Source organism: Plectropomus leopardus, chromosome 8, assembly GCF_026936395.1.
Source record: "Plectropomus leopardus strain MGB_pleo_1.0 chromosome 8, ASM2693639v1, whole genome shotgun sequence".
NCBI lineage: Eukaryota > Metazoa > Chordata > Actinopteri > Perciformes > Serranidae > Plectropomus > Plectropomus leopardus.
Window position 1 is genome coordinate 5,099,496 of NC_142183.1, and position 27,008 is coordinate 5,126,503.

The 27,008-nt window shown below is 36.9% G+C and overlaps 1 protein-coding gene and 2 long non-coding RNA genes across 5 annotated transcripts in view; 1 reads left to right on the forward strand and 2 right to left on the reverse strand.

Moving 5' to 3' along the window:
* Window positions 1–16: 16 nt before the first annotated feature.
* Window positions 17–6,838, reverse strand: LOC148188828 (uncharacterized). The gene is made up of 3 exons (XR_015777176.1): window positions 6,702–6,838; window positions 1,328–1,418; window positions 17–144 (listed from the first exon to the last, which is right to left on the reverse strand). It is a non-coding gene; the product is annotated as an uncharacterized LOC148188828 (long non-coding RNA).
* LOC148188829 (uncharacterized) lies at window positions 2,389–20,719 on the forward strand. Of its 3 annotated transcripts, XM_088080771.1 has the most exons (10): window positions 2,392–2,554; window positions 2,711–2,958; window positions 6,729–6,886; window positions 9,234–9,395; window positions 9,450–9,490; window positions 11,225–11,312; window positions 13,321–13,433; window positions 14,233–14,385; window positions 14,580–14,670; window positions 20,427–20,719. In XM_088080771.1, exons 2-10 carry the CDS (start codon window positions 2,862–2,864, stop codon window positions 20,463–20,465), a joined length of 942 nt encoding a protein of 313 aa, XP_087936897.1. In that variant the 5' UTR covers window positions 2,392–2,554; window positions 2,711–2,861; the 3' UTR covers window positions 20,466–20,719. The 3 variants fall into 3 exon arrangements, with proteins under 3 accessions (XP_087936896.1, XP_087936897.1, XP_087936895.1); XM_088080770.1 differs by having other exon boundaries at window positions 2,389–2,554; window positions 9,234–9,490; window positions 14,583–14,670; XM_088080769.1 differs by having other exon boundaries at window positions 2,394–2,554; window positions 9,234–9,490.
* LOC148188830 (uncharacterized) overlaps window positions 9,379–27,008 on the reverse strand; it is a 236,092-nt gene continuing 218,462 nt past the window's right edge. Inside the window, exon 5 of the long non-coding RNA XR_015777175.1 lies at window positions 9,379–9,512. This is a non-coding gene — a long non-coding RNA (uncharacterized LOC148188830). The remainder of the gene's footprint in view (window positions 9,513–27,008) is intronic.

A 27,008-nucleotide genomic window follows, 5' to 3' on the forward strand; every position in this document is an offset into this window, starting at 1 on the left:
CATCCTCTTCCTTTGAATGACTACAGATGCATTTGCTTTGCTGGATCAGAAAAAGCTGACTCACTGGAAACGAGCTGAACTGACAGCGTCTGTGTGTTCGAGGTAGTTTGTCCTGTTGGTCCGCAGCTCTCAGCAGAATCAGCCCTGAAGTAATCAGAAAAAAAGAGTCAAAATATCTCATCGTGTCAAGTAGAAAAAAGGTTCTTTTAAACATTTACAGTGATTATTTTATTAAATCTGTCATATTTATGTATCTACTTTGTACACAATTAAAACTGCATAAAATTCAGTAAAGAGCTTGACAACAACAAACAGTACAAAAAAAAAAGAAAAAAAACCCAAAACCCCCAAATTAACATTTTACATGAAAATACAACAAAAGATAAATGACAAACAAAAAATAAAAAAAAACAACAACCAGTGAGTCAACATCAGTCAAGTTGATTTTCTGTATCTACACCAGCAGTTTAGTGAATGATTTTACAGAAAATATAAGTCTCCTGATGTAGGTTATTTTATTACATATATTATTTTATTATTCTATCTTTATTTAGTTTTTTATTAGCAGTATATAAAGATTAACATTTATTTGCAACACACTATGTTGTTGTTGTAGTTGGCTTTAAGTGCTTATAAATATTAAATAGGGAACTTAATATGTTTTTGTAAATGTTTGCACATTTATTTAAAAAAATGGGAAAAAATATTTAATCAAATCTCTCATTTACAAACGTGTTCAGACGTCCTCGAGAGGCTTCACCTTTTGTTTCTCCTTAAAAGTGTGTTTTCTGTGTTATTGGATGTAGATTGATGACTAAAATGGTTACATTTTTAAAAATTATACCACGAGAAATATATAACACAACAAAGTGTGCAAACTTTCCAAAACCGCTGTCAATAATCTGTTTTCCTTTTCAATGCAATAAATGTAATAACACAGGACTGATATTTTTAAAAAGACAAAACATTTACCAACTTTTTGAAGCAGGCCTCTCGACGTGGGGTTATTACAAACTCATGAAGCATCACTGAGACTTTAACCGGCTCTTTTAATTTCATCCATATAAATGTGCTGAGTGAACTTTTAAAACAAGAAATGTATGATTTTAAGGATGGCAAATAACCTGAAATAGTGTTTTATGAAACTATAAAACTCTACAAACTTGAACTGAATCACAGAGACTGATAATAAAAAAATGTTTCCTGGTAGCTGCTCCTGCAGGAAGACTGAGCCTCAACATCTCTTAACTGAGTCAGTAAAAAAGTGCTTTTATGTTGACAACAACTTCTAAACTCACTGAATAAATAAAAACATAAATAAACATACACTGGTTTCCTGTCAGGAGGAGCTGTACTTTGTCTCCCTCTGCTGGCGTCGTATATGAAGTAAAAGGTGCAGTTAGACTGTCGGCTCCTTTCTGAGAAGAAAAAAGAGTAAAGTGAGATCACGAAGTCTCATTCACAGAAATGTAAACAATTCACAAAATCACAATTATTGTTTAACCCTTTGAGACCTGAGAAAATTGTCTTGATGACATTTAGAAACATTTTGAAAATCGAAGATCAGCTTGAAGAAATTACCCCAATCAATCAGTCAATCATCTTAAAATAAAAAAAATAAAAATTAAGGATTAAGAGGAATTTAGCTACATCTAGTGGTGAAGACTGCAGATTGCAACCAGTTGAAATTTCTCCCAGTTAGAATTCCCTCAGTGTTCATTGTGTAGGTTTTTTTTTTTTAACTGGCAGCTGAATTATCCACAGAGGTCTCTCGCTCTCCAAAACAAACAGATCAGGCGATTAAAACCAGTAAAAACACAGAATAAAACAGTTTCATGTTGAAAATCTGCGTTTTTCTAATTCAGTTTGGCATGACAGAAACTGCTGCTAATGTTTGCTCAGCTTATTTCTCTGACTAAAATCAACAATATTTAGTTAAAAACAACCAAGATCTGACATGCATTGTTAAAATGCAGCTTTGAACTGGATAAAAAGTCAAATTACATCAGCTTCTTGCAGACAATCACAGAACGGACACAAGCACAAATGACCAAATGACACAGACTGCGTATTGATGAAAGCTGAGTGTGAACATTGTTTTCATAATTTAAATAAACAAATCATCATCAGTTTACATATTTAACATGGGTCTAGTGGCTTTTAGGCTATATAATACACAGAAGCTGCATATTATCTTGCAGTATCTCATGAGAAAATGACCAGAAACTAAACCGTTTCAGAGTATGTTCAACATAAAAGTTCTGAAACGCAATAATGACACATCTGATGCACCAAATAAAAGACGTAATTAGATGCCAACGACATTTTCCTCTATAAAATCACTTACGCAATCCTAAATCATAAAAGAACTAACCCGAGGCTGCTGCCAGACGCAACACGCCCGACCTGCTTCAGCTCACGACGCCTTAGGAGGAAAAATCTTAAAGACTAAATTTGCATTTAACGTCAGATCAAGCCTTTAATCTGCGCACAAAACAGGTCATAGTTTTCCTATTGATACAAGCAGGGGACCGGTGGAAACAAAACTCACCAGGTGTGAACACACACACACACACACACACACACACACACACACACACACACACACACACACACACACACACACACACACACACACACACACACACGCCTCGCCTCCGTGTTATGAAAACAGCAGCTGGGATTAATGCTTAAACTTGCCCTTTCGTAGGTGTGCTCAGGTACAGATCTGCTGTGAGACAGACTCTGTGCACAGCGAGGGGGAAATACAGCAGAGTCCAGTCTGACCACACCTGCCCGGAGGATCATGGGACGCTGGACGAAGCTTTAAATAGAGGTCACAGAGAAAAGTTCAGACCGCGATGAGCATGAGGAGGTTTTTCCGAACGCACAGGGACGAAGACTACAGTCAGATCCAGTATCTGACGGCCAAGTGCACCCGCCTGGCTCAGGACAAAGGTAAGCTTTGACCTCAGAGAAGAAAGTTACACATTTACAACATAAAATCGTGACTCGACAACACGGGTTCAGACTCATCTTGACCTCTATTATTCCTGGTTTGTCTGTTTTGGTATTTGTCTTCTCTCATTCATTTATAAAAACCTTTGAAACCAGGATCAGCATCAGTTTTCTTTTGCTGCATTCAGATGTCTTTTAACCCTTTGAAACTGGAGCAAAATGAGGTGGATTGCTTTCAAAAACATGAAAAAGACAATGAGCAACGTAACAAGAAATGACCCAAAAATTAGTGAGAAATAACAAAAAAGGGTTACGTGAAAAGTATAATGGAAAGAAAAAAATGAAAACCAACGATGAAATGACTGGGGGGAAAAATAATCATTAAATAATGTATATGAATAAAATATTTATTCTTTCTGTAACAATTTTAAGTACATACTTATAGAAATTAGAATTATAGGTTTTTGGACATTTTCTCTTTTTTTTTTTTGATAATTTCTCTCTTAACTCAGCTTTCTAAAATGTCTTGTATTTTGCAGGACATTTCTTGACATATTGTTGATTGCCTTTTACCTGTTTTTTCTTTTCTAAATAAAGAAATCAAACCAATTTGCTCACATTTCAGGAGTGTTTTTGCTTATAAGAGGCATCCAAATGCAGCACATGAATGCTGATGTCAATCCAGGTTTCAAAGGGTTAAAAGCATTTAAACCCTTGAAACCTGAAAAAAAAAATCTTCATTTCTTAAGAAAAGATGAGGAAAAAGGGCAGTGAGCAACTTGGCAAGAAATATCCCTCAAATTAAAAAAATCTTTAAAATGTGACATGAAAATTACCTGAAATGTTGCTTTAAAAGAAGGAAACTATAGAGATCATTTTATATTTAAAATCATGTTACAAATAATGTTATTTCATTTGATTTAATTATTATTAATTATTCATATTAATTAATTATTAATTAAATTATTATGATAACTGTTTAGCACTTTTTGCAGTTATTTTCTTGTTTTATAATTTTTCTTATCCTTTTTTATTTTCAGGTGATTTGCTTTTTACTTTTTGATATCTTGCTAATTTTGGGGTCATTTCTTAAGTTGCTCATTGCTGTCTTCCCATGTTTCTGCTCAGGTTTCATAGGGTTAATTGCACTGAAGCATCAATAAGTACAAAGACCCAGATTCTGTAACATACAGAGGACCAGATGTCATGTAAAGTTCAATTTAACATATGAAGTTCATGCTTCCTGCTTTTTTCTGGATTTCTGAATGTATCAGGTCAATTTTCAAATCTGTTGCCACGCCATAAAATAAATGACTTACAGAGAAAAAAAATAAATTAATAAAAAGTGTTTTAATGACTTCAGAAGCAGGATTTACCTGTGAATTTCCTCAGTAGATGATAAAACTTAACTCCTTTCAAAGGTCACAACTTGAAAATGAAACTGTGCCACGTTGATTGTAAAAGTGTCTCTCTTGTGTATTTACTGCTTTAAATATCGTCAGAGTTAATGAGGAGGAAATAATATTTAACAGAATTATCATCTGAAAACAACAATTACATGACAACAGATTCATTGTGCAAACAAAGGTGGCAGAGTGCTGCAGATTTAAGAAAAAAACGATATATTCTGGATCATAAAGAAATGCACACTCTGCACTGTGTACCGTATCTGAATGAATGTGTTTATGGGGTATAGGATGAGGCAACACTTAAAAAAACATCCCATAATCATCATGGATACAACAAAAAGAGGCATAAGGATAGTAAATTATCGATATAACGAGGAAACACATTTTTACTCCCAACTCTCAAATAGCGACACATGGTCAGTGACCCTACACGCCGAAATATGACGTGCTAGTTTCCCGTCTTGTGTCATTTTTGGATGCTGAGGGACAGTGTGTGAATTTACGTGCAACTGGTTTGATTTCTTTTAAAAACACAGGAAGAGGGTGATGAGCATCTTAATAAGACATGGCCCGAAAATTGGCAAAAAAAAAGATAAAAAGTTACAGAAAAATTACCAGAAACAAAGGAAAAAAAAGACGCAGAAAAAAGGCTGAAATTTGAAAAATATATGTAGATATTTTTTGGTATCATTTTAATAATTAAAGATACAGTTTTGCATCCAAACGCAACACAAAAAAACTGATGTCGGTTTCAAAGGGTTGAAAATAATGAGCGGTCCAGCTGCAGAGATCTATCAGTGGCGGTGGATGATTGAGTTGTGGCGGCCTGCAACAAATAAACGAATGTGCGGTTAACCCTAAAGCCGTTTATGTCGTTATCTTGAGATGAAATAATAATTAACTTGATCTCGAGATAGCAGCATTTCAAAATAACTGCAGGAACAGTAGTGATAGATAGTGTAGAAACACGCATTTTCTCAAACCGCACTCATGGAAATCAAAGGGTCACCTACACAGTTATTATATTTTTCATGACCTGTTTTTTGAAATTACTATTTTTCTTAATATTTTATTAAAAGAGACATGTTTAATGTAAATGTTTTCTTGTTATTCTGTACACAAGGAATTAAATATAAAGATTTGAACAACTGCTGTTTGTGTGTTGAAAATATTTAGTGGTTTTACAGATTTGTCACAAATGCAGTAAAACATGAAACAATTTTCCTAATACTGATTATTGGATTAACCCTTTAAAATCCTGATTATTATTATTATTATTGTTTTTTCAAAACATTAGGAGACGGGCAATGAGCAACTTGAGAAGAAATAACTCAAAATTAGATTAGATTAGATACAAGGATTTTTTTTTAAAGAAGAATAAAATAAAAAAATATATATATATAATAATAATAATAATAATAAAGAAACACATGTACATATTTCTGTCACATGATTTTAAACATGTAAATATGATTATTTTTTCTGACGATTTTCTCGTGTGTTTTTAAATACACTTAATTTTATTTCTCCTTTAAAAAAAAAATGAACAAATGACTAATTTTCAGGTCATTTTCTTGTCATCTTTTCCTACTTTCTTGCAGTTTGCGGGGCACTTTATTTTTAAAGAAATAATGTTGTTATCAGCTGTTGATGTGTATTTTCCTCTGCAGATCTTTACATGTAAAAATACATATTTTTCCTGCAATTAGGTTCAATAATCTGTACTTGTTTTCATGGATTTAGAACAAAGATTAATTTCTTGTTTCCAATTTAATATTACGAATATGTTTACAAAGTTTATATTGTTTAAGATTATCATGTTGATTTGTATCAGCTGGTGATCAATCGTCACCAGGTTTCTGGTCTCTGATCGATAAGGGTCACACCCAAAATGTCAGAGTAAAGCTGAAGAAGCCTCGGGCTGAACCACATCAGTGTCCGTCTGCTGCTGCGCATTAACAAACAGTATTAAATAATTATCTGTGAAAACGTCGAACTGTAAGAGCCATTAAGAAATCTGACTTCCAACGACCTCTGCTGGTGATCAGGAGGAGCTGCAGCAACAACGTGCACGATGTGCACAGTAAAGTGTGAGACGAGGACGGCAAACTGAGCAGAGATCCAGAGATATGTGTGTAAAGAATCAGGACACACGGTGCAGATATGAGGTTTGAAAAGAGCCAGAAGTGTCTGCAGCTGATATACAACCCCACGTTTAAAGTGTTGTGGTTTTCAAACATTACACTTTTTCTAAACAGGTCCAAGTGGCGCACGTTCAGCACATCTTCTGTTTGAATGAAACCATTACAGTTATCACAGTTCACAGTTACAAACCTGACTGGTTGTTGTTTGCGGCTGCAGCGATGCTCGACAGGGAGTTCCTGCTGTCCAGAGACAGAGAGAGGAAGCTGCAGAAGGATCTGGAAGCTGCGACCGCCCGACTCCTCCAGCAGGAGCAGCTGAACGCGGAGCTGAGGATGAGACAAGAACAACTGATGAGCAGCATCCAACAGCAACAGGTGGGCAGATCATGAATTCAGTGTCTGTCAAAGGAAAAAAACACTACTTGTATACAGTTAAAATCACCTAAAAATACCTCTGTTCCACTTTATTATTCCCACAGAGAGGTTAGGTCAGATACACCATTAGAGGGTCCACAAGAATATTCTAGGCCACTTGGCATTTATTTCTTTCCTTTGTTGAAAACAAGACAGCTACCAAAAAATAAAACAAAACAAAAAAACAAAACAAAAAAAAATTGTGTGTTTTCTTTTTTTTATCTGGCTGTAAAATTATTAAAGATCTGGGAGCTTGTCTTAGATGCATCATGCACAAGCGAAGAGCCTAATGGAAAAAAATCACCTGAAAATTTGCCAAAAAAATACAGAAAAACAAACAAGAAAATGACCCAAAAGAGCTGAAAAAAATGATATATGTACATAAATGTGTGTATATTTATTTATATTCATATTCATATTTATACTTATATTTCATTTTATATTCATATTTTATATTTTATTTATTTAATATTTATTTTATTTTATATTTATATATTCTGGGCTGCAGGGGACTTTTTCACTGCAATACCAGAAGTGGAAAAATAAGCGTCAAGGCTGAGCTGGGTTCTTGGGAACTTATTGATCATAATGTAAAATTGGCTTCAAAGCCCACCGCTCGACCGTTCAGATTACGACACACAGAGCGAGCATAACTTCATTCTCTGCTCATATATTTGTTTTATGCGATATTGATGCTTTGAATGTCGTATATAAAGAAACACATGTGGCTCTTTAGTTGCTAATGTTCCATTTTTCAGCAGCTTTGTTGTCCTCTGTTTGGCGCTGGAAAAAGATTTTTATCAGATTGATCGCACTTTTGTTTGCCTCTGCTGGGAACGAGCCACACAGTAAATGTGCTGTAAAACCAAAACTATTAGTTAAAAAAAGGTAAAAAAAAAAAAAAAAGCTCCACAAAGCTGCAGATTTAGCTGATAATTCACCATCATGAGCAACTTCTTTCACCAAACTCCCAAAACAACATTCAGCTCCATTTCGACCTCAAACGTCGGTTTGGCAGTTAGACTCTTGTTAGGAAACACTTACCTGAACGTCTCTCTAATTCAGTGTAATTTTTTAAAATTTGTGTTATTTGAACTTGTAGCGTTTAACCTCATTACAATCCCATAATTTAAATGCACAAAGCCGTGACCGTACCAGCCGGCCACCTATGCTGCAATTACTGAAATTACACTGGAATTAGGCGACCGGTAAGTGCCAGTGTTAACATACTGTAAATGCAGAGGCTTTGGCAGTACCTTTTTGGGTTTTTTGGCTCTTGGACACAGACTGCACAGGTATGAGCTGTGAGCAGTTTTTAGAGTCCGGGGGAAAAGCAAAGACTTGAGAAAACTCAGTGGAAAATTCACCTTATTTTAATTTTGTGAGGCAGAAATAAGTTGTCTTGTTCTTCTGTCATGTCAGGTCAAGTCAATTTTATTTACATAGCGTGCTCCCACAATTATCTTTGACATCCCAGATTTATCCCTGCTGCACAGTAAGACCTCAGTGGTATTTGTTAGAGATGTAGAGAGTATGACTCACTCGCTCTCCCCACAAAGATCTAATATGGTGTCAGGTTTGGGCATGTCACAAACTCTTTGACCTATAGTCATGTTTGACATCATTTTTTGCAGTCTGTACAAGATAATAATGCTGCGAAACAGGACGTCTCTTAAAAGGTCAGGAAGTACTGAGGAATATCACATTAAAATGCACGGTCAATACGTGGCATTGGTGTATATTTTGTCCAAATTTGACGAGATGAAACTTTAGGTATCAGAATTTAGCAGAGAAAAAGAAAACCAAGTTGCGTTAAATAGCGGAGGAAGCAGAACAAAAACAATAAAAACTATTAAAAAAATAATTTGGTTATTTAAAAACATTCTGCAGAAGGTATGTGTGTTAGTATATAATATCAGGGACTCTCGACCTACTTTGCTTTGGGGCCACTTTTGCTAAATGGCAGGAGGCCAGGGGCTATTGCTAGCATTTTAGGAAGTTTCTTGGATTTGAAGACGTATTTAGGGGTTTAGGACATTTCTGGGATTTTAGGACATTAAGAGCTTAGCTAGGACCTCTGTGAGGGGGAGATCCTCCACTGGCACTTTTCTTTTTATAACTGAGCTCTATTTTGATGCTGTTTTATGCACTCTGACACCTTATGTATATGAAAAGTACAAAAAAAATCCCAGTATGTATCACCATTTTTTTTTTGTTAACTGGAAAATGGCTAACGGTTAACTGGCCCCTGGGCTGTATGTTGAGTATCAATGACTTACATGTATGTCTCCGTGTTTCTGCCCCGCAGGACCTGGTCGACTTTCTGCAGCAGCGTGTGGTCCTGCTGGTGGAGGCAAGCTCTCGGGACGAGGAGCTGCTGCAGCAGGTCGGTTCAGAGCTGCTGTGCCTGCAGAGCTCCGAGGTGAAGCTCGAGGGCCTGGTGGAAGAGCTGCACGCGGAGGCCCATCACAGAGCTATGGCGGCAGAGAGCCTCCAGGCGGAGCTGCACGTTGAAGCTGAACGGAGAGCAGTGCTGACAGACAGCCTGGAGGCAGAGCTGCACAGGTAGGCCCACTTTTCGTGTTTCCTGAAAAATAATAACAGATTGAAGATCCAATGTGGAGGATTTAACAGTTCATAATGCAGCATCAACGCAACATCATCTTTTCCAGAAAAAATGATTTTATTGTGAACTGTTTTTATTTTAATTCACCTTGTATTCTCTTACTGGTGTGCATCAATGTGCACAACTTTTTAGTTAAAAGCACAGCAAAAACTTCACTGTGCTTCAGACGGGAACCTGTCACAGCTCTGATTTGTGAAGGAAATACCTGACAAAACGTCTGCGGTAACCTCCTTATTTTCCTTAACCATGTTGAATTGTTGATGGTTTGATTTGAACACATTCCTTCATGTTTCACCCAGCTGTTAAAACCGAACCAAGTATAAAAACACGCATCAACCCAGATAAGACCGCAGACTAAAAGAAACATTCAAATTAATAATAAAAAACCCACACTAACGTTTGATTACCATCTCCAGCAGACTGAAGCCAAGCGAAGCTGTCACCAGCTGAACTTCATCTCAAACTGTCGTCTCAGGACTGAATGAAAACATCGATTTTAGAGTCAGCAGAAATGCAGCGCCGTGCCTCAATCTGCTGACTGTAAATCCCCGTGGGGAGTTGGCTTAGTGTCAGAATACTTTATCACTTTAAGATTTCAGCCCGCAAGTCAAGAGGATGAAAGAAATGTTAACGTTAGCAGAGAGGTATATATATATATATATATATATTACATTTGCCTTTTAAATTCTTTTTAACGTTAACATTAAATGCACTAAAACAAATCATGAAAATGAATCTCAGTTGCTTGTCTGTGACAGAGTAGAAAGGAGCATGTAGGGCTGTGAACACAAATCAAGATGAATAAACAGATCTGTAGAAGAAACACCTGGAAAAACAGTAAAGAATAAGGATTATTATTTTAGTAATGAGCGCTCCAAGCACCAAACACTCATAGTTTGCAGATTACTTTAGATATAAAGTAATTTAAATGAATAGTATTCTTGCTACTTCTTTCAATAAACTTAACCAATGACTGTTTACGTCAGTTTATTATAAAAAAGTTAGGTATTTTAATGTTTCTTCTCATTCCAGTGGGTTAAAAAATAAGTTCTACTGCACCAATTAAGTTATTATTTCAAACACAAATCTATGAAATGATTTTATATGTAAGGGTATTAAAAAACAGAAGTTATGTTTTTGTTTATTAATTTAAAAGATCAGATGGATGCAATTTGATGGATACGATACGATACGATACGATACGATACGATACGATACGATACGATACGATGCGATAAGATAAGATAAGATAAGATAAGATAAGATAAGATAAGATAAGATAAGATAAGATAAGATTGACAGTGTAGATAAAAGGAAATATAGATAAACAATTAAAATTTGCACATATGCGAAATGTAAGCACATCTTATGAAGAAAATTGCTCTTCGATTAAATGAAGGACATGGACAGATGAGAATAAATAACTCTAAAACCCTAAAAACTGTAAACCATAAAACTATATAACCATACATAGTAGGAAAAAAAAGGGAATGCCAAAATGTAAAAATCATTATATACAGTCCATTAAAAGGCAGTTTGAAGTAGTTTTCCGTCTTGCAGAATGATGCTGACAGTTATGTTGATATGTCTTTACCCTGGCAAAATCAAACTGTCTTTAAGAAATGTGTGAAGAGTTATCGCAGATTAAATCTTTGTGTATTTGTCTCCAACAGTAAGACGGTGGAGCTGGAGGAGCTTCAAGACACAAACCGAACTTTGACGGAGAAGCTGAAGGATTTACGCTCGGCTCATCAGAGGGAGGTGAGAGAACAGAAACCTCTGACACAGTCTGGGTCTGTAAAGTCAGTTATTACAGCTCTGACTGTAAAAAACAAAACTAAACAAAAAAAAGTAACGATAAAGTGTAGCTCGATTAATCAAAATGCAAAGTCAAGATGGATCAAAACCTCAAAAGAAACTCCGTTAGAAGCAGAATCCACTTTTCCACTGTTAATACGTGTGTGTGTGACACCTTTCAAGCCTTAAAACATCGACATTTGAGGTTCAGTTGCAGCTATAGATTTTCATTATTGGTCAAACTGACGATCCTCATCAAAAGGTTAATCATTTGGTCTATAAAATGCTCATTCCAAAAGATCCCAAAGTCTAAAATGATATATTCAAAATGCTTCTTTTGTCCGACCAACAGTCCAAAATATAACATTAAATTTTACTATCAAAGAAGACGAAGAAAACTAAGCAGATCACATTAACATAAGGTCACTTATAGAATAATGATAAAGACTGCACAGTATTGATTAATATTTTTCGGTGACAGAAAGAAACTGACCAAAAAAATACCAATTAGTTGTTACTCACAGCATGACGGTTCAAGAACACGGTACGTTTATTATCCTCCCGAGACCCAGGAGAAAAAATGTTTGAATATTTGGATTTTTTCCATAATTCAAGTAACTGTGACGTAAGAAACAAATCACAAAGTTGTTTTTGTTCCTCAAAAAAGATTATTCATTAATGTTTTATAACATTTCCTTTGCAGTGGACATTGGGTCAATATTTTTGAACAAAATTGAATTATAGTAACTCAAAGTGCACTTATAAAATAAATGTCTCAGTGTCACGTCCTCCCACACAGGACAAATACGAATCGACGGGGCTCTTACATTAAATCATTAAATGCAATTATGATGGGCCTGAAATATGAAACAAAAACAGAAAAATAAAAAATTCAGCGTGTCATGATAAAAAAGTAGCTGCTCTGACATTGTGGGCTGTGTTTGTGTGACTATATATATATATATATATATATATATATATATATATATAGTGTGATTAAAGAATTTATGGTTTTATTTTTCTTATTCTTATTTTTTTATGAAATTATTCATACACAGTAATTAGTAACAGCTCAAACATTTAAAAACCAGCAGCAGCATCTTAATGTCACAATAAAGAAGTGAGAGGTTGTAATGTGACTTTAGTCCAGCAGATGTCAGGATTGGACATTTTAGTCAGAAGTATTTGCTCCTCTGTGTTTCAGCATAAATAGATAAGTAATGCACTTTTAATGGTTTTATAATGAATGTGGGGTATTTCTCTCAGTCGAACTCACGGCCAACTCCTCCAGAAAAAATGCAGCGCAACATCATCCTGATGCCAGCTCCCCAAATCACAGCTCATGGTTTAACACCGTTCTCAGGCTGGTTTGGGTCAACGTGTCCGCGCGCCAGTAAAAAACAGAGAAAATAACAAGTCTGCCGTTGCATTTTGAATAATTAATTTCATGAAACATAAAACCTCGGAGTTCAAAATTTATGTTCTGCGGCCAAATTTGAGAAACTACAACCACCCCGGAGAGAGAAAGCACTAATTCAGATGTTTTTCTGGCTCTGGGTTTGTGTGAATGTGTGTTGAGTCTGGGCATTACTGAAACATTCCTACACACTGTCAGGGTTTTCTTCTTTTTATTTACACTTGGCTTCAAAGACTCACTCCCCTCCTGGCCTCAGTTTCAACCAGTCCATCAAACAGCAAACAATCCAGCTCTATAATTATCTCTCCTATGAGACGGCTGCGCACGTCCAACAGGACACACCGCGTTGTCAGTGAGAAACTCAATGAGAACATTTATTTGCGGTGGATAGAAGCGGTGAGTTATTGTGAAAGTCCTGGGAGTCGGAGATGAAGCCTCATCTTTCCACATGACGCCACTGAGTTCAAGTGTTTTTTCTCATTTGTATTTCTCGTTGTCTCAGTCACATCCTGGTTAAAAAGGGAAATATAAAGTGATGTTTGTCTTGTTTTTGAGGTGAGGGAGCTGCAGCTGGAGAACGAGGGCAGTCTGAGGAAACTTCAGGGGACGGCGGAGCAGTTTGAGTGGCTCTGTCAGCAGCAGCGCTACTGGATGTGTTATGTCAAGAGGTTGGTGTTTTCTCCCGCAACTTTTACAATCACACATAGTGTCTGAAAACTTTTACTTTACGCCTTCAAAAGACATTAAAGAAAAAAATAACTTTCCTGGCGGCCTTAACACTGTTAATGTCAGAGCGATGAGGTTATTTCATATCAGAGGCTCCATTATTTGTGTTTTTCTTCTTTTTTTGTCTCTTTTTTTTAAAACTGATCTCTTTACTTGATTGAACGGGCAAAAACACAATAAATGTGATGAACACCTAATAGAATTTACTCCCGAGATACCATCCACCTGCCCCCAAAGGCCTTTCCTTGACCTCTGGCTCCTAAACTTAAATACATACAAACAAACCCAAACAATACCCAAAAATAAAACCCCACACAAGACTTGAAGCAAAGAGAGACAGCAAGCCTGCAAAAGTTCAAAAGTATGTCACCCGACACCTTTGTAGCCTGTTATTTAAAGAAATACTTTGCACTTAAAATAACTACTTGTCAATCAATTTCTCACCCTGCGTAACGTGAAATTCTTAGTTTTTCGCTCATGCCTCCATGGTAAACAGAGAATCCTAAAAAGGTGAAAATTATTCCCCAATTAAAGTTTAATACAGCAAAACTATATCAAAGCACCAGTTTACAAACTCTCACACAGCTCGTGCAGAATAATCCATGCTCATCTCTCCTGTCACATGCTCAGTACTTCATTAACACATTTTTGCTAAAACATTATGATTTGAAACTAATCAGTACAAACAGAGGAGCACGCCTGGACACAAGAATAACAAAATTCTAATTTTTTAAATCACAGATTCAAAGACTGCCTGACGGAGGAGAGAGATGCTCTGCTGCGACAGGTCATTGTGTTGAAAAAGAAGATAGAGAAACTACAGAAGAAGTCACGTGATGACAGTCCGACACAGAGCGTCCTCTGTCCTCTGCAGGACAATAAATGCTGCGACGGGTAAGAAAGCAGACAGATGCAACAAACAGTAAAGTAAAACTGCACGTCTTTTACCAGAAATCAGCTCTCAAGTGTTAAAAAAGACTGAAAAAACCCTCTTCATCTCCCGTCATTTCTGTATATTTGACCTAATTCTAGTGTCTTCAAGTACAAAATGGTATTTCTGACACGTCTAACCTGCTTCTCTTTTGCAGCAGTCTGACATCGTGGGGTGCAGATGCAGTGGCCGACCTGGAGCCTCAGCTGGAGAAATCAAACAAACTTTATAAGGAGCTCTTTAACCAGGTACCAGTTTCATCTTTCTGCTTCTTAACCCTTTGAAACCTGAGCAGAATTGTTTGATTTCTGAGAGAAGGCAACAAGCAACTTACTAAGATATGGCTGAAAAATTTGTAAAAAATGGAAAAAAGGAAAAACTTGAGAAAATTACCTGAAAATAAGAACAAAAAAGAGTAAGAAAAAAAACAAACAAGAAAATGAATGAAGAGATGGTGCTGAAAATAAAAACAGAAATATGTATATATTTCATTCTATATTTGTTTCCTGTAAAATAATTTTAAATAAGAAATTATTCTAATTATCAATATAGTTTTGTAGACATTTTTACCCTTTTTTTGGATAAATATCTAATAATCCTCCTCTCTTTTAAAAAAAAAAAATTAGGTAATTTTCTTGTCCCCTTTGACCTGTTTCTTGCGATTCTGGGACATTTCTTACCATGTTTGCCTTTTCCGCCATGTTTTCAAAAGAAATCACACAATATTTGCTCAGGTCTTAAAGGATCAAATAGCTTGTGAAAGGAGCCTGAACGTAGCGCAAGTAAACTGATGTCGATCTGAGTTTTAAAGAGTTAATGGTCGTATGTTCTTGTCATGTTCACAGTCTTTTTGTAGCGTGTTCAAGGAATGTTCTGCACCGTGCATGTCGGAGCGCACCGCTTCAGTGTTTTGAAATCTTTGTGTGGGAGAACGTGCAAACCTCGGAGGGAAAATATTAGAGATTTATTAGGGAGGGCTAATATTCATCGGAGTACGGTTTCTAATCCCCGGAGGAGTTACTCTGCTGTCAGTTCTTACAGAAACTAGAAATACGTCTTTAACAGCGGAGGTTAAGTGTGTTTTTCTGCAGCCTGTTAAAAGTAAAGGGGCTTTGAGGTACATTTAAGGGTTACTAAAAGCTCTTTGGCAAACATACATGGAATGCATGATTATTTTTTTTATCAAATAATCCATCTGTCGTTTTCTCCATGATTTGACTGATTGTTTTGTCTAGAAAATGTATGAAAATTCTAAAAAAAAAAAAAAAAGCCTGTTTTCCCACAGAACACGAAGATGTATTCACACTGATTATTACAGTCCCAAAGATATTCAGTCCATACGACGAAAAGCATCATTGTCACATTTGAGAAGTTGGAATCAGAAAATGGTCGACATTACTGCTAGAAAAATGGTTAAAACCATTCACTAAATTACTGAAAAAGCTGACAGTTTATTTTATTTCATCAACTAAACCAACCTGCTTCATTTGGGGGACCACCACCCCTTATAAGTGTCGAAGATATAGGAGAGTTTTAAGGATGTTTCTCAAATTTTAGGACATTTCCAGGATTGTATGACATTTCTCAGATTTTCAGACGTTTCTAGGATTTTTAGACATGTCTAGGATTTTACGACATATCTTGAATTTTAGGACATTTTTAGAATTTTTGGGACATTTTTAGGATTTTTGAAATTTTATCAAATTTTAGGACATTTCTCAGATTTTTAGTCGTTAGGACATACTATCTTGAATTTTAGGACATTTTTAGGAATTTAGAAAATTTGTCAAATTTTAGGACATTTCTCATATTTTCAGACATGTTTTGGATTTTAGGATGTTTTGCGGGTTTAAGATGTTTCTTGGATTTTGGGACATTAGGGTAGCTAGGACCTCTGTCAGGGGATGCGGGGGATCCTCCACTGGCCCTTTTTTTCGAAATACTAGCTCTATTTTAATGCTGTTTTATGCACTCTGACACCTTATGTATATGAGGTATGTAGGTTATAAGTACAATAGCACTAAACTAATAGCATAATTGTGTTTTTTAGAAGAAACCTTCCAATAATCCAATAGCTCGTTGGCTCTTTGTATTTTAAAAGCACCCTCAGATGAGCCTCTATTGAAAGAGCGACCTCATCTGTATTTAAACACTTCTGGATCAAAGACAAACGCTGATCTGAAGACTGAAATAGAAGACATCCAAAAAACAGGACTAATATTCATCTGGGTGCGACTGCCAGTCCCTACAGCGGTTGTCACACAGCCAGAGACTCCATGGGTACTGGAGTCTCATCATTGTTGTCTTTTAAAGGTTTCTTTGTCTTTGTGCAATCACTGAGTGACCGCAGAGTGTTCCTTAAAGAAGAGCTTAATGAACCAACGGAGAGGATCTTTGAGTCATGATTTGTGACCCTTTCGATCCATCCAGCCCGACCTCTTTCGCAAGTTTTTACAGAAGCGCATGAACATCACGTTTCTACTGAACATCAAAGCAGCTTAAGTCGATATTTTAATACCAACAATATTCATGATGTAAAAGCAATGTGACAATGTTTGTCGCTACCCCCAGGTGGCCAAAAAAGGTCTTACACCATTATTATCAATCCATTATCAATCAATTCTGGAGCTATAAAAATAAAAATAAAAATAAAAATAAAAATAAAAATAAAAATAAAAATAAAAATAAAAATAGAAATAGAAATAGAAATAGAAATAAAAATAAAAATAAATATAAAACAAAATAATAATCATAATCACCATTATTATGATGATGATTATTATTATTAAAACAAAATACTGTTATTACTACATTATTATTATTATTATCTTTTATCATTATATTATTATTATTGTTATTATTTTTTTTTAAAGAACTATAATAATAATAATAGTAATGATACAAGTACTTATGACAATTATTTTTATTATTATTATTATTTATTTTTTCTGTAATCTTTAAAAAAAAAGCTCCAGCATTGATTGATAACGGTGTAAAATAGACCTTATTATCATCATCATCATCATCATTGTTGTTGTTGTTGCATTAGGAAATAAATGATAACCATTAACTTCAATTTTTGTTTAATCCTTCCCCTACTCATTCCCCTTAGGTTTAATTTTGGTGCCCGTTTATGTCTCCTGTGTGGAGATCCCCCACTACATATGAGGATTTATTTAATCTTTTAGGGCTAAGGTGCAAAACTACTGAAGCTGGATTTTTAGAAGCGATCCTCAACCTTTACAGTGACCGGTTTAGTCTTTACAAACTGCTGCAAATCTCAGGGGTGAAATTAGAAATTCAAAACACTCAGATATCCATCTGAGGACGGCTGCCAGTCCCCTGTGGACTCACAGTGCAGCCAGAACATTCATAAAACTTCATGGGCACTGGAGTCAAATCAGTATTTTATTTTTTCTGTCCGTCTGCTTTCAAAAAGTTCGAGGCCTTTTAGGAACTTTTGATTGCAAAGCCGTTTTGCAATCAAACAGGAACCCCACAACGTCCCACAAAGAAGTCCTTCAGGAAGCCCTCAGTAATCCTGACAGGACCTCAAACACTTCATCCTCCTGAAGGATTTTTAGAAAGGTGTTCGCCGTCCGCGTCGGGATTTTTAAAAGCTCCCACATCTTCAGAGTGACAAGCTCAGTGTTTTTAAAATCTGCGGATAAGAGGAAGCCTGACAGACGGAACATAAGGCTGATGCTCGTGTGCGGATCGCTGCCAGTCCCCAGAGGAGCCGCCGTGCTGCCAAAGCCTTGAGAGATCGCTGATGCTTTCTGGGCAGCGGAGTCACATCGGGCCTTTCTCTGTCTGTCTGTCTGTCTGTCTGTCTGTCCGTCTGTCGGCTGCACATGGCTTCCTTCCCAAGCCGTCTGGGTTTCCTTCCAGAGCAGCAGAGAGATGACTAATAATGACTGCAGGGAGGTGATTGCCAATAGCCTCTGTGCTTCATTCCCCTCACCTCTCACAGGCTCTGCGCTGCATTTCTTTGGATAATTATTCTGATTGAGTGCAGATGATGCAGGGTGTTTTTTTTTTTTGGTAGAGCTGAGAGAGGGAGGAAATGTAGCTGGAGGAGCGGGGACCGCCGGAGACATAGAGGAAACAACCATGATAAAACACATAACCAGCTCTGACGTGATTTATATGAACTGTAGGCTCAAACTCTGTAGGTGTGAGTATCGTTCTTTGTAGATAACAGGAGTTGGGATCTATTTCACATTAAGATATATTCAAATAAATGCTGTTAAAACTGTCCCTGTAACAGCACATCAACCCCGAGCAGCTTGCAGTTGTTGTGACGTGTCAAGGTCTTCTGACAGACAGTACATACTGGTTATTATATATTATACCACAGCTAGTTTCTACCAAGCATTCTGATTGGTCGAGGCATTCCAGGAGTGATGATATACAGTACAACAGCACTGGGACTTTTAACTTTTAACTCTGCATGTATCACTCCGCTTCACAGCTGTTCTAAATCCGTTAATTAGGCTCACACTGACGGTCAGTAGTTATCTAACGTTACCGCAGATTGTGTCAATGTTTTAAAAGCAAGGAAATCCCGTCTGACCGACATCATCTCAAAAAATAACTGAAAATCCTGCCTGATGCAAAAGCCCTCGATGTGCAGCTCGGGGGGTGGGGGGCTGTGACGGACAGGTTTTGGTAAAACTCCATTCACTGGGAGAAAACCAGCTGTCACAGATGTTACAAGGATGTGCAGTGAGACAGGGACACACTCGTCTTACACTGACCGCAGCCTGAGAGAAACTGACTGACACACACACACACGCACGCACACACACACACACACACACACACACACCCACAGGTGATCGAGGATATCACAGCAGTGAGTGGACACACCGCAGCGACGAACTGTCTGATTAAACTAACTCATCTCAATCTCACAGGCCGCCAAAGATTAGCAAGCAGCGTGCAGTAAAATGTTTGTGTTGCTAAGCAACAGCTGTCACTTCCAGCAGTTGAGGAACGATTTGTGTCGGCAGAGCCAAAAAAACCATTAAATAAACTCTTATTAAAGTCTCTTATTACTGTTAACTAATAAAAGAGGCTTGTACAACTGTTGTACGAAACCATCATCACACTCGAGGTCGTGATGTTGGACTGTATATCACCTTCAGCACTGAATCACAGCAAACATCACTCAACATTTCTGAGGCAGCAGCACCTGTCATTTAACCCTCTGAAATTCAAGCAAAATAGCTTCATTTTTTTCAAACATGGGAAGAAGGCAATGAAAGAAGAAACTTCCAGAAAATAGCAAGAATTGAACAAAAAGTTACATTGAAGTTTGTAAAGAAAAAAAAAGGAACAAAAGTTTGAAAAAAAAAACAATGATATAACCTATGATAATTCTAAATTAACTATAAATTTCCCTAGCTTTTTCCTTTTTACCCTAGACATTTTTCCCTAGCTTTTTAAACACACAGTAGTTTTAATCCTACAAAGCGACTTGTTGCTTGCTGCTAACTCTATAAGTGAGTGCACAAACGCGAACACGACTCCTACACTGGGAACTACAGGCTACAAAAAGGCTAAAAACATGATGCCAGTGACATTTTTCAAAACAAGTTGGCACGTTGGGGCTTCAGGATACTTGGATTATGTCGGACAAGCAGTATGGAGGCATTTTGTGGTTTTATTTTGCATTCTTTTAACGTTTGAATCCTGTTCACCATGTGCTTCAATTGTTTGGGAGATGAGTGCAAAGCCTTTTCCCTGTGAACATCAGGCGGCGTTTTTTTGGCTACAAATATTGACCCAACCTTCCATCAGCATAAGGATGAGTAGATAATGACATGAAATTTCATTTTTGGGTGAACTGTCCCTTTAAGCCCGTTTTTAACTATGATATCAGGATGATGGAACAATCCCCCAAAAGGCATTTATCTCTCTGATTTCACTTTTTGCACATCCTCTTTAATGTTTATTGTCTTTGGTCATCTTCACTTACAGTTTATTTTTCTGTCCTCAGGCAGGGAGCCCGATCAACGGATACCAAAAACCTCCGTGAGGACAGAAGCCTGGAGCCTGAGCTCGTCTTCTTTTTCTGTTCCCACCTCCTGCAAACCAGAAGATAACCACTACATGTTTGTGTGTGCGGTTAGCTTTGTGGAATGCGTCCCAGCTATTGTCATAAAAACCAAGAAATCTTGGAAAATCACACCTGTGAAACCACACATTCACTGTTTTTCTTCCACTATTGTTCACCTGTCTTGAAAAGAATCTGCTTCGTGATGTATGACTGAATTAAACGCCTGCACAGCGCTCCTGTCCTCCCTCTGCTGTGACACATGCACATCACATGTGGTTCCTAAAGTCACCGTTTCCTGTAATTGTCCATTATTCAGACCTTGTAATCAACACCACTAACAACAGCAGAAAGCACCTGAGAATGTTCTCTTTTGTTGTTTTGCCAATGAACCCTCGGAGGGGAAGCAGCAGCAGCTGGTGAGCAGAGGAAACAACAAACGTGCTGTTTAGACCAAAATGAAGCTCCGCTGATTGTTCCCCCGCTGAGGATCTGCTACGACTCTGATGATCAGATCGCTTCTTATCATTTGTCAGCTGAATCTAAAACGTATGTGAGGTGATATCGGCTCACATCAGGGGCTTCATCACATGCCAACCATACGATGCACACATGCAGTTCACACAAAGCAAATGTTTGGGCAAAGACATCTGACGCGTAGATTAAATCACACTTAACTGTAGATCAACTGCATCCAGCAGTGAGTCCATCCAGGACAAAATGTTGGACTCTGTCATTAGCAAATTGTCTTGATTTCTTTGACAAAAGGGAGACAAAGAGCAACTTCACAACACATGAAATAAAATAAGCAAATTTGTTTTAAAAAAGGTAAAAATATACAAAAATATAAGAAAATAAGCAAAAATAAATAAATAACAAAAACAAACAGGAAAATGTCCTAAAAATGGGCTGAAAATATATATTTATTTCATATATCTTATTATATTTTATATTATATATAATTTTTAATATAAAATTGTTATAATTATGAATAGCCTAAGTTTTTTTGACATGTTAAAACTTTTTTGATAATTTTTTTAATTATCCAATTATTATCCAATTTTTTGAACTAATCTTTGTTTTTGTTTTTTCGCAATTTATGTGCTTACCAAGTTGGTCATTGCCTTTTCCCCCATGTTTTAGAGAGAAATCGCAAAAGGCATCTTAACGCAGCAAAGTAACACCGATGCAGGTTTTAAAGTGCTGCACGAACAAATAAGCAGCATCTTCATATTATATTCTCTACAGGCTGCAGGTGCTGCTCATCATCATCCTCCTGTGGCTTCAATTTTAATGCATTTTATTCATATTCATATCATTACATTCTATTTTCTATGATATGCGTTGATTGATCTTTTAATGTTTGTAATTTGCAATTGTGTCTTATATAAGTAATGTTCATGAAAAAAAAATTGCTTTCACATTTTAAAAAAGTTTGCTGCCAGCTTCAATGTAACATTGCCAGGATTTTGTGTAACAGTTAACCCCCCCAAAAAAACTGAAAAAAACCCTGCACATTGTTGATCACCTGTACTCACTCTTCAGTGCCACTTCCACAGACTTTACAGAAATAATTGACGAAGCCACGGTGACGTCACCCATTGCTTTGTGCACTTTGTGCTTTGTAGCTTCAAGTTTGGCATCTTAGATTTTTGGAATTGTGGATTCAAAACTTTCAGATTAAGTTATGTGATGCAATAACAGCTCTTGTAGCTCCTGCTGCATCATGAGGGAGCCAGTTCCTACTGACAAGCTCATAGCCATAGCATCATGTGACCTAGAAAAGACTAAAAAGCAAAAATGTTTTATTTGAATCAGCTGAAATACCACCTCAAAACGTTTTTAAGATAAATGGTTTTGTTTGGTTTTTTAAAATATTTTATATTCACAAATTCATGCAATTTGAGGACTAATGGAAACCTGCGTACTGACTGGGATTTTTTTTTCTAACAAAACAATAAAATTTGCTGAAAGAGAGTAAAAAATCTTCTGTCCACATAACTGATTAGTTTTACAACATTCCTAACCAGAGCTGTAAACTTCATCCAAAACAGCTCCGATTCCAACTACAGCATGAGTAACATTTTAATGCTCACCTTTGGGCACTTTGGCTAAAGTCAGGAAAAGATGGTGGTTTTCATTATCTACTAATAAAGTCAACATGGACTTAACCTGAGGTTTAGTTCAGCATCTTCCTCCACGCACTTAACAGGAGGTATTTTACTTATTAAATATTCAACAAAACCACAACCTTTTTCCTAACCCCAATTACAGGTTTTAATTGCCTTAAATCTTAAGCACCCGGGCAACACAGGATGCAAATTTTGGTTATAGTTGCCCTTAAGTCCTGTATTTTATAACATTAAAGAAGAGGCATTGGATTATGCAAAATTTTAAAGTCACAATCGATGCAAAAACTACATACTTTTATAAAAAGTTGCTTCAAAAGTGAATAGTTTCCACTCACTCTTGTAAACAGTTTGCAGCCTGAAGTTCAGTTTAGTCATCTACCAAAACACTGACTTTCATTATCTCTCCCTGTGTGTAGTTAGGGTGAACGCCAAAATTAATCCGAGATATTAAGGTTGACTTTGCATTAAGTAGAAACACACTCTTTGTTTGTTCACTCAGTGTTAGGTAGGTCATAAACCTATTAAACACAAAGCTGTGGGGAAATATGTGGATTTAAAAGTGATTTAATGGGTCAAAATGTTGCAGATATCTTCTAATAAGTTCAATATTACAGACCCAGTGCTCTACAGGAGATATTAACATAAAAAATGAGCAACAAAGGAAGTGAGGATTCCTCGTTTTAGGAAAATCAACAGATCCACTGAGATTTTAGGTCAGACTTCGAGCAACACTTACTGTTTGTATGGTAAAAAAAATACGATTAGTCAACAATTGTCAGCAAACACCAAACAAGCTGTGGTGAGTACCGTTAGTGGGATCAAGAGCTACTTTGACATTAAGATAATTAAGTTTTCAAACATTTAAAAAGTCTTATTTAGTGACGAGTGAGGATTTCTGCATGCTTCAGCCAAAAAAGCAGTCTACATTTTGAAGCTCCGCTTACATCAGATCAGACGATGAACCTGAAGGTGACGTTTTAATGTCGTTTAGGGGTGTCCATGGACATGTCACAGTTTTACTCAGAGTTTTTGGGATGTCTAGGACAGATTAAGACATATTGACTTAGAGTGTAAAAAAAAGACACAACAGACTAAATTTTGCATTTTTCTGTCCAGTCTTATCGTGTTTTTTAAATCTCATTTTGGGGTAAAAAAAACAAACTTGCTTTTCTAATACTTGTAATATGTTTTCTGTAATATTACTTTCGTCATTTAAAGTGATTTTGGATGTTGTTGCATGTTTTATGTTTAAATGAACTGAAAAGATTAACCGTAATTATGTCAATGTCAGTTGATTAAAGAAATGAAGGGAAACAAATATAATTGTGGCACACTTTTTAATTTACATACTTTCTTTTAAATCTAAGGGCTCGGTAGAAGGCATTAAGTATTTTCAAGTCAAAAGGCTCGAGTCAAAGTAAAATCACAAGTCACTGGTGTCCAAGTCAAGTTACAAGGTTTTTAAAAATTTTAACAATTCGAGGCTGAAGTCATCAAATTTGTTTCATGAGTCTGACTCAAGCCTCAGGGGCCAGTCGCAGAGGCTCCATACGCGTTTCAATTTAGAGCATTTCTAGAATTTCAGGACATTTCTAGGATTTTGGGATGTTTTGAGGATGATTTGTACATTTCTAAGATTTTAGGAAGTTTCTCAAATTTTAGGATGTTTCTCAGATTTTAGGATTTTTTAAAAAATATTTTAGGACATTTCTAGGATTTTAGGACATTTCTAGGATTTTAGGACATTAGGGGCTTAACTATGTCATCTGTCGGTAGGTGCAGGGGACTGTTTTGATAAAAGCTCTTTTTTGACGCTGTTTTATGCACTCTGGCACCTTTTGTACGCTGAAAGTACAAAAAAACCCAGTTTGACTCAACTTATTGTTATTGTGACTTAGAATATGGTTGGAGGGGCCACCTGACAGCCTATTGGGGGCCAGATTTGGCCTGCAGGCCATAAGTTGAGTATCACTGCCATAGACAGTGAATAGTTTTATATTTTATTTCACATGGTAACTGGGCCAGCTTTGAGTCTCAAACTTCCAGACCCAACACTATCGAGTCGCTCCAGGTGGTCCGTGAGAAGCTGCCCTCTGAAAGCACCACGAGGGATGTGTGCACGTTTTTGAGGGTTGTGTAAGACATCCAAGTCTGGTCTGGAGGTTGAGTTGGTAACAGAGGCGAGGCGATGCTGCTCTCAGTTAGACGCCACGTCCCGTCAGAAAAGTGTGGCCCCAGATTTGCGGCGGCGCCGATGACCACGAGGGACCCCGGTGGCAGCGGCGGCAGCCTGCCCTCTGACTGGAAAGCGCTAAAAGAGTCTGACCTAAATGTGCCGTGAGTGGCAGAGGTGTAGCGAAAGATTAACAACGTGTGGCGGCTGGAAACAGGTCACGTTTGCACGCAATAAATACTGCTGCACCCGTCCATGCAGAACGAGACTCAGACATTATAGGCGTTATTAATAGAACAATTTTAAGTACGGCAAGAATAGCATGTTTATGTCCAGCCGTCGTCACAGCCAGGCAAAACACATTACAGATATTTAACACCAGGATAGACCCATTAAAAAAAGTGAGACTTGTTAAAACGGAGGCCCGGAGACTTGTATTTCCACGTGTGACTTTTGTCTGTGCACTTGCTTGTACAAACACAGAAGTACGTACTGTACGCAGCTTATATGGATTATAAATAACACCACATGGGTTTTTGGAAAAGCTCGGTGAATAGAGAGCGTTCATTAAACATTTATGAGAGCTGGAGTCCATTTAGAGAAATATTCGTCTGTTTCTGCTCACAAAACAAACCCGGGGATGTTCAGCACATACTTGTTGCGGTTCAGAGCTTAAACTAAAAGACAAAATGTTAGTGAAACATGGAGTCACGTCTTATTCGCCCCTCGTGGAGATGAGACTTCAATCCAGCTGAGTTAAAAGTTGTTTACCACCGTGTCCTCTGTGTATACTGCTGTTTGGTTTCATCAGATTGATTACTATGGATGTTTTGGGACTGTTTCTGCCTCTCGGAGGAAGAGGCAAACTGCTCGGGACGCATGCTAATGTAAAACAGAGCGGCATGATGCGGTTTTCCCTCTGACACTGTTTGGATGGGTATGTAAATGTTTAACAGTGGCGTGAGTAAACACACACAAGGGTTAGGTGTCGGGGTTTTGAGAGGGTCCTGTTTGGCGGCAGAGGATCCTTTCTGTTAATGCCCGTGCTCCGAGCTGCGAGCAACTCAGCGGCACAAAGCTGTGTGTAAACACGAAGCTATTCTTACCCTGAAGAAACACTGACATCACATGTAGAGGAATCCTCCACATAAACAAAATGCAAACCTGGCAACGTGCTAAAGAGGGAGTTCAGGTTCTTAACCCTTTGAAATCTGAGCAAATTAGCTTGATTTCATTCAGAAACATCAACAAGAAATAACCACAAAATTATCAAGAAATTTAAGAAGTTACAAGAGAATGACCCAGAAAAAAAAACATCGAAAAATAGAAAACAAAAAAAGTAATAAATAAAAACAACTAAGAAAATAAAATGACCTGGAAAATAAATAAAATAAAATAAAATAAAATAAAATAAAATAAAATATATATTATATCCGTAACATAATCTTAAATACATAATTACAGTAATTAGAGCCAAACTTTTCTGGACATTTCTTCCTAGTTCTTTGATATTTTCTAGTATTTTTTCCAACTTTTATATTTTTTTTGCATGTTGTAGGGCATTTCTTGCCAAATTGCTGATTGCCTTTCCCCCCTGTGTTTGAAAAAAAATCAAATGGATTTGTTAAGGTGTGAGAGGTTTAAATACATGTGAAAGGCATCTGAATGCAGCACAAGACAACTGATGTTGATCCAGGTTTCAAAGGGTTAAACAATAAAGCAAATTCATGCACCTGCATCACTAATGGATGTAGGTGCTTTGTTTTAAAACAGTGATCAGAGCTTTTTAAGGTGGAAGTTTGCCGGACTCAGCCACAAAACACTGTGATCACAAACAATCACAAACATATCTTAAAGTTTCCCTAAAACGAGTTAAAAGGTACATAATGAGTAAGAGGAAGCATCAATGAATGCTGGATGAAATGTTTGCGGCACAACTTGCTGCAATGATAGAGGAACTTGTTTTGTTCGTCCTTCTGCAACATGTTTTGGATTATGTCAAAAAGACTATTGACAAGTGATTTACTGTCATGCAAGTGCAGGATGGTCGTCATCTTGTTTGTTGTCTTTGTGGTGGGCATGTCAGTCGAAAGCAGGAAAAGCTGCACGAAATGTCTTTTCGTTCAAACTTGTTCACAATGATTACATGTTGTTGTTGTACAGAGTGCATTCTGTGTTTTTTTCTTCTACTTTCATCTTTCTCTTGTTGACTGATTGTCA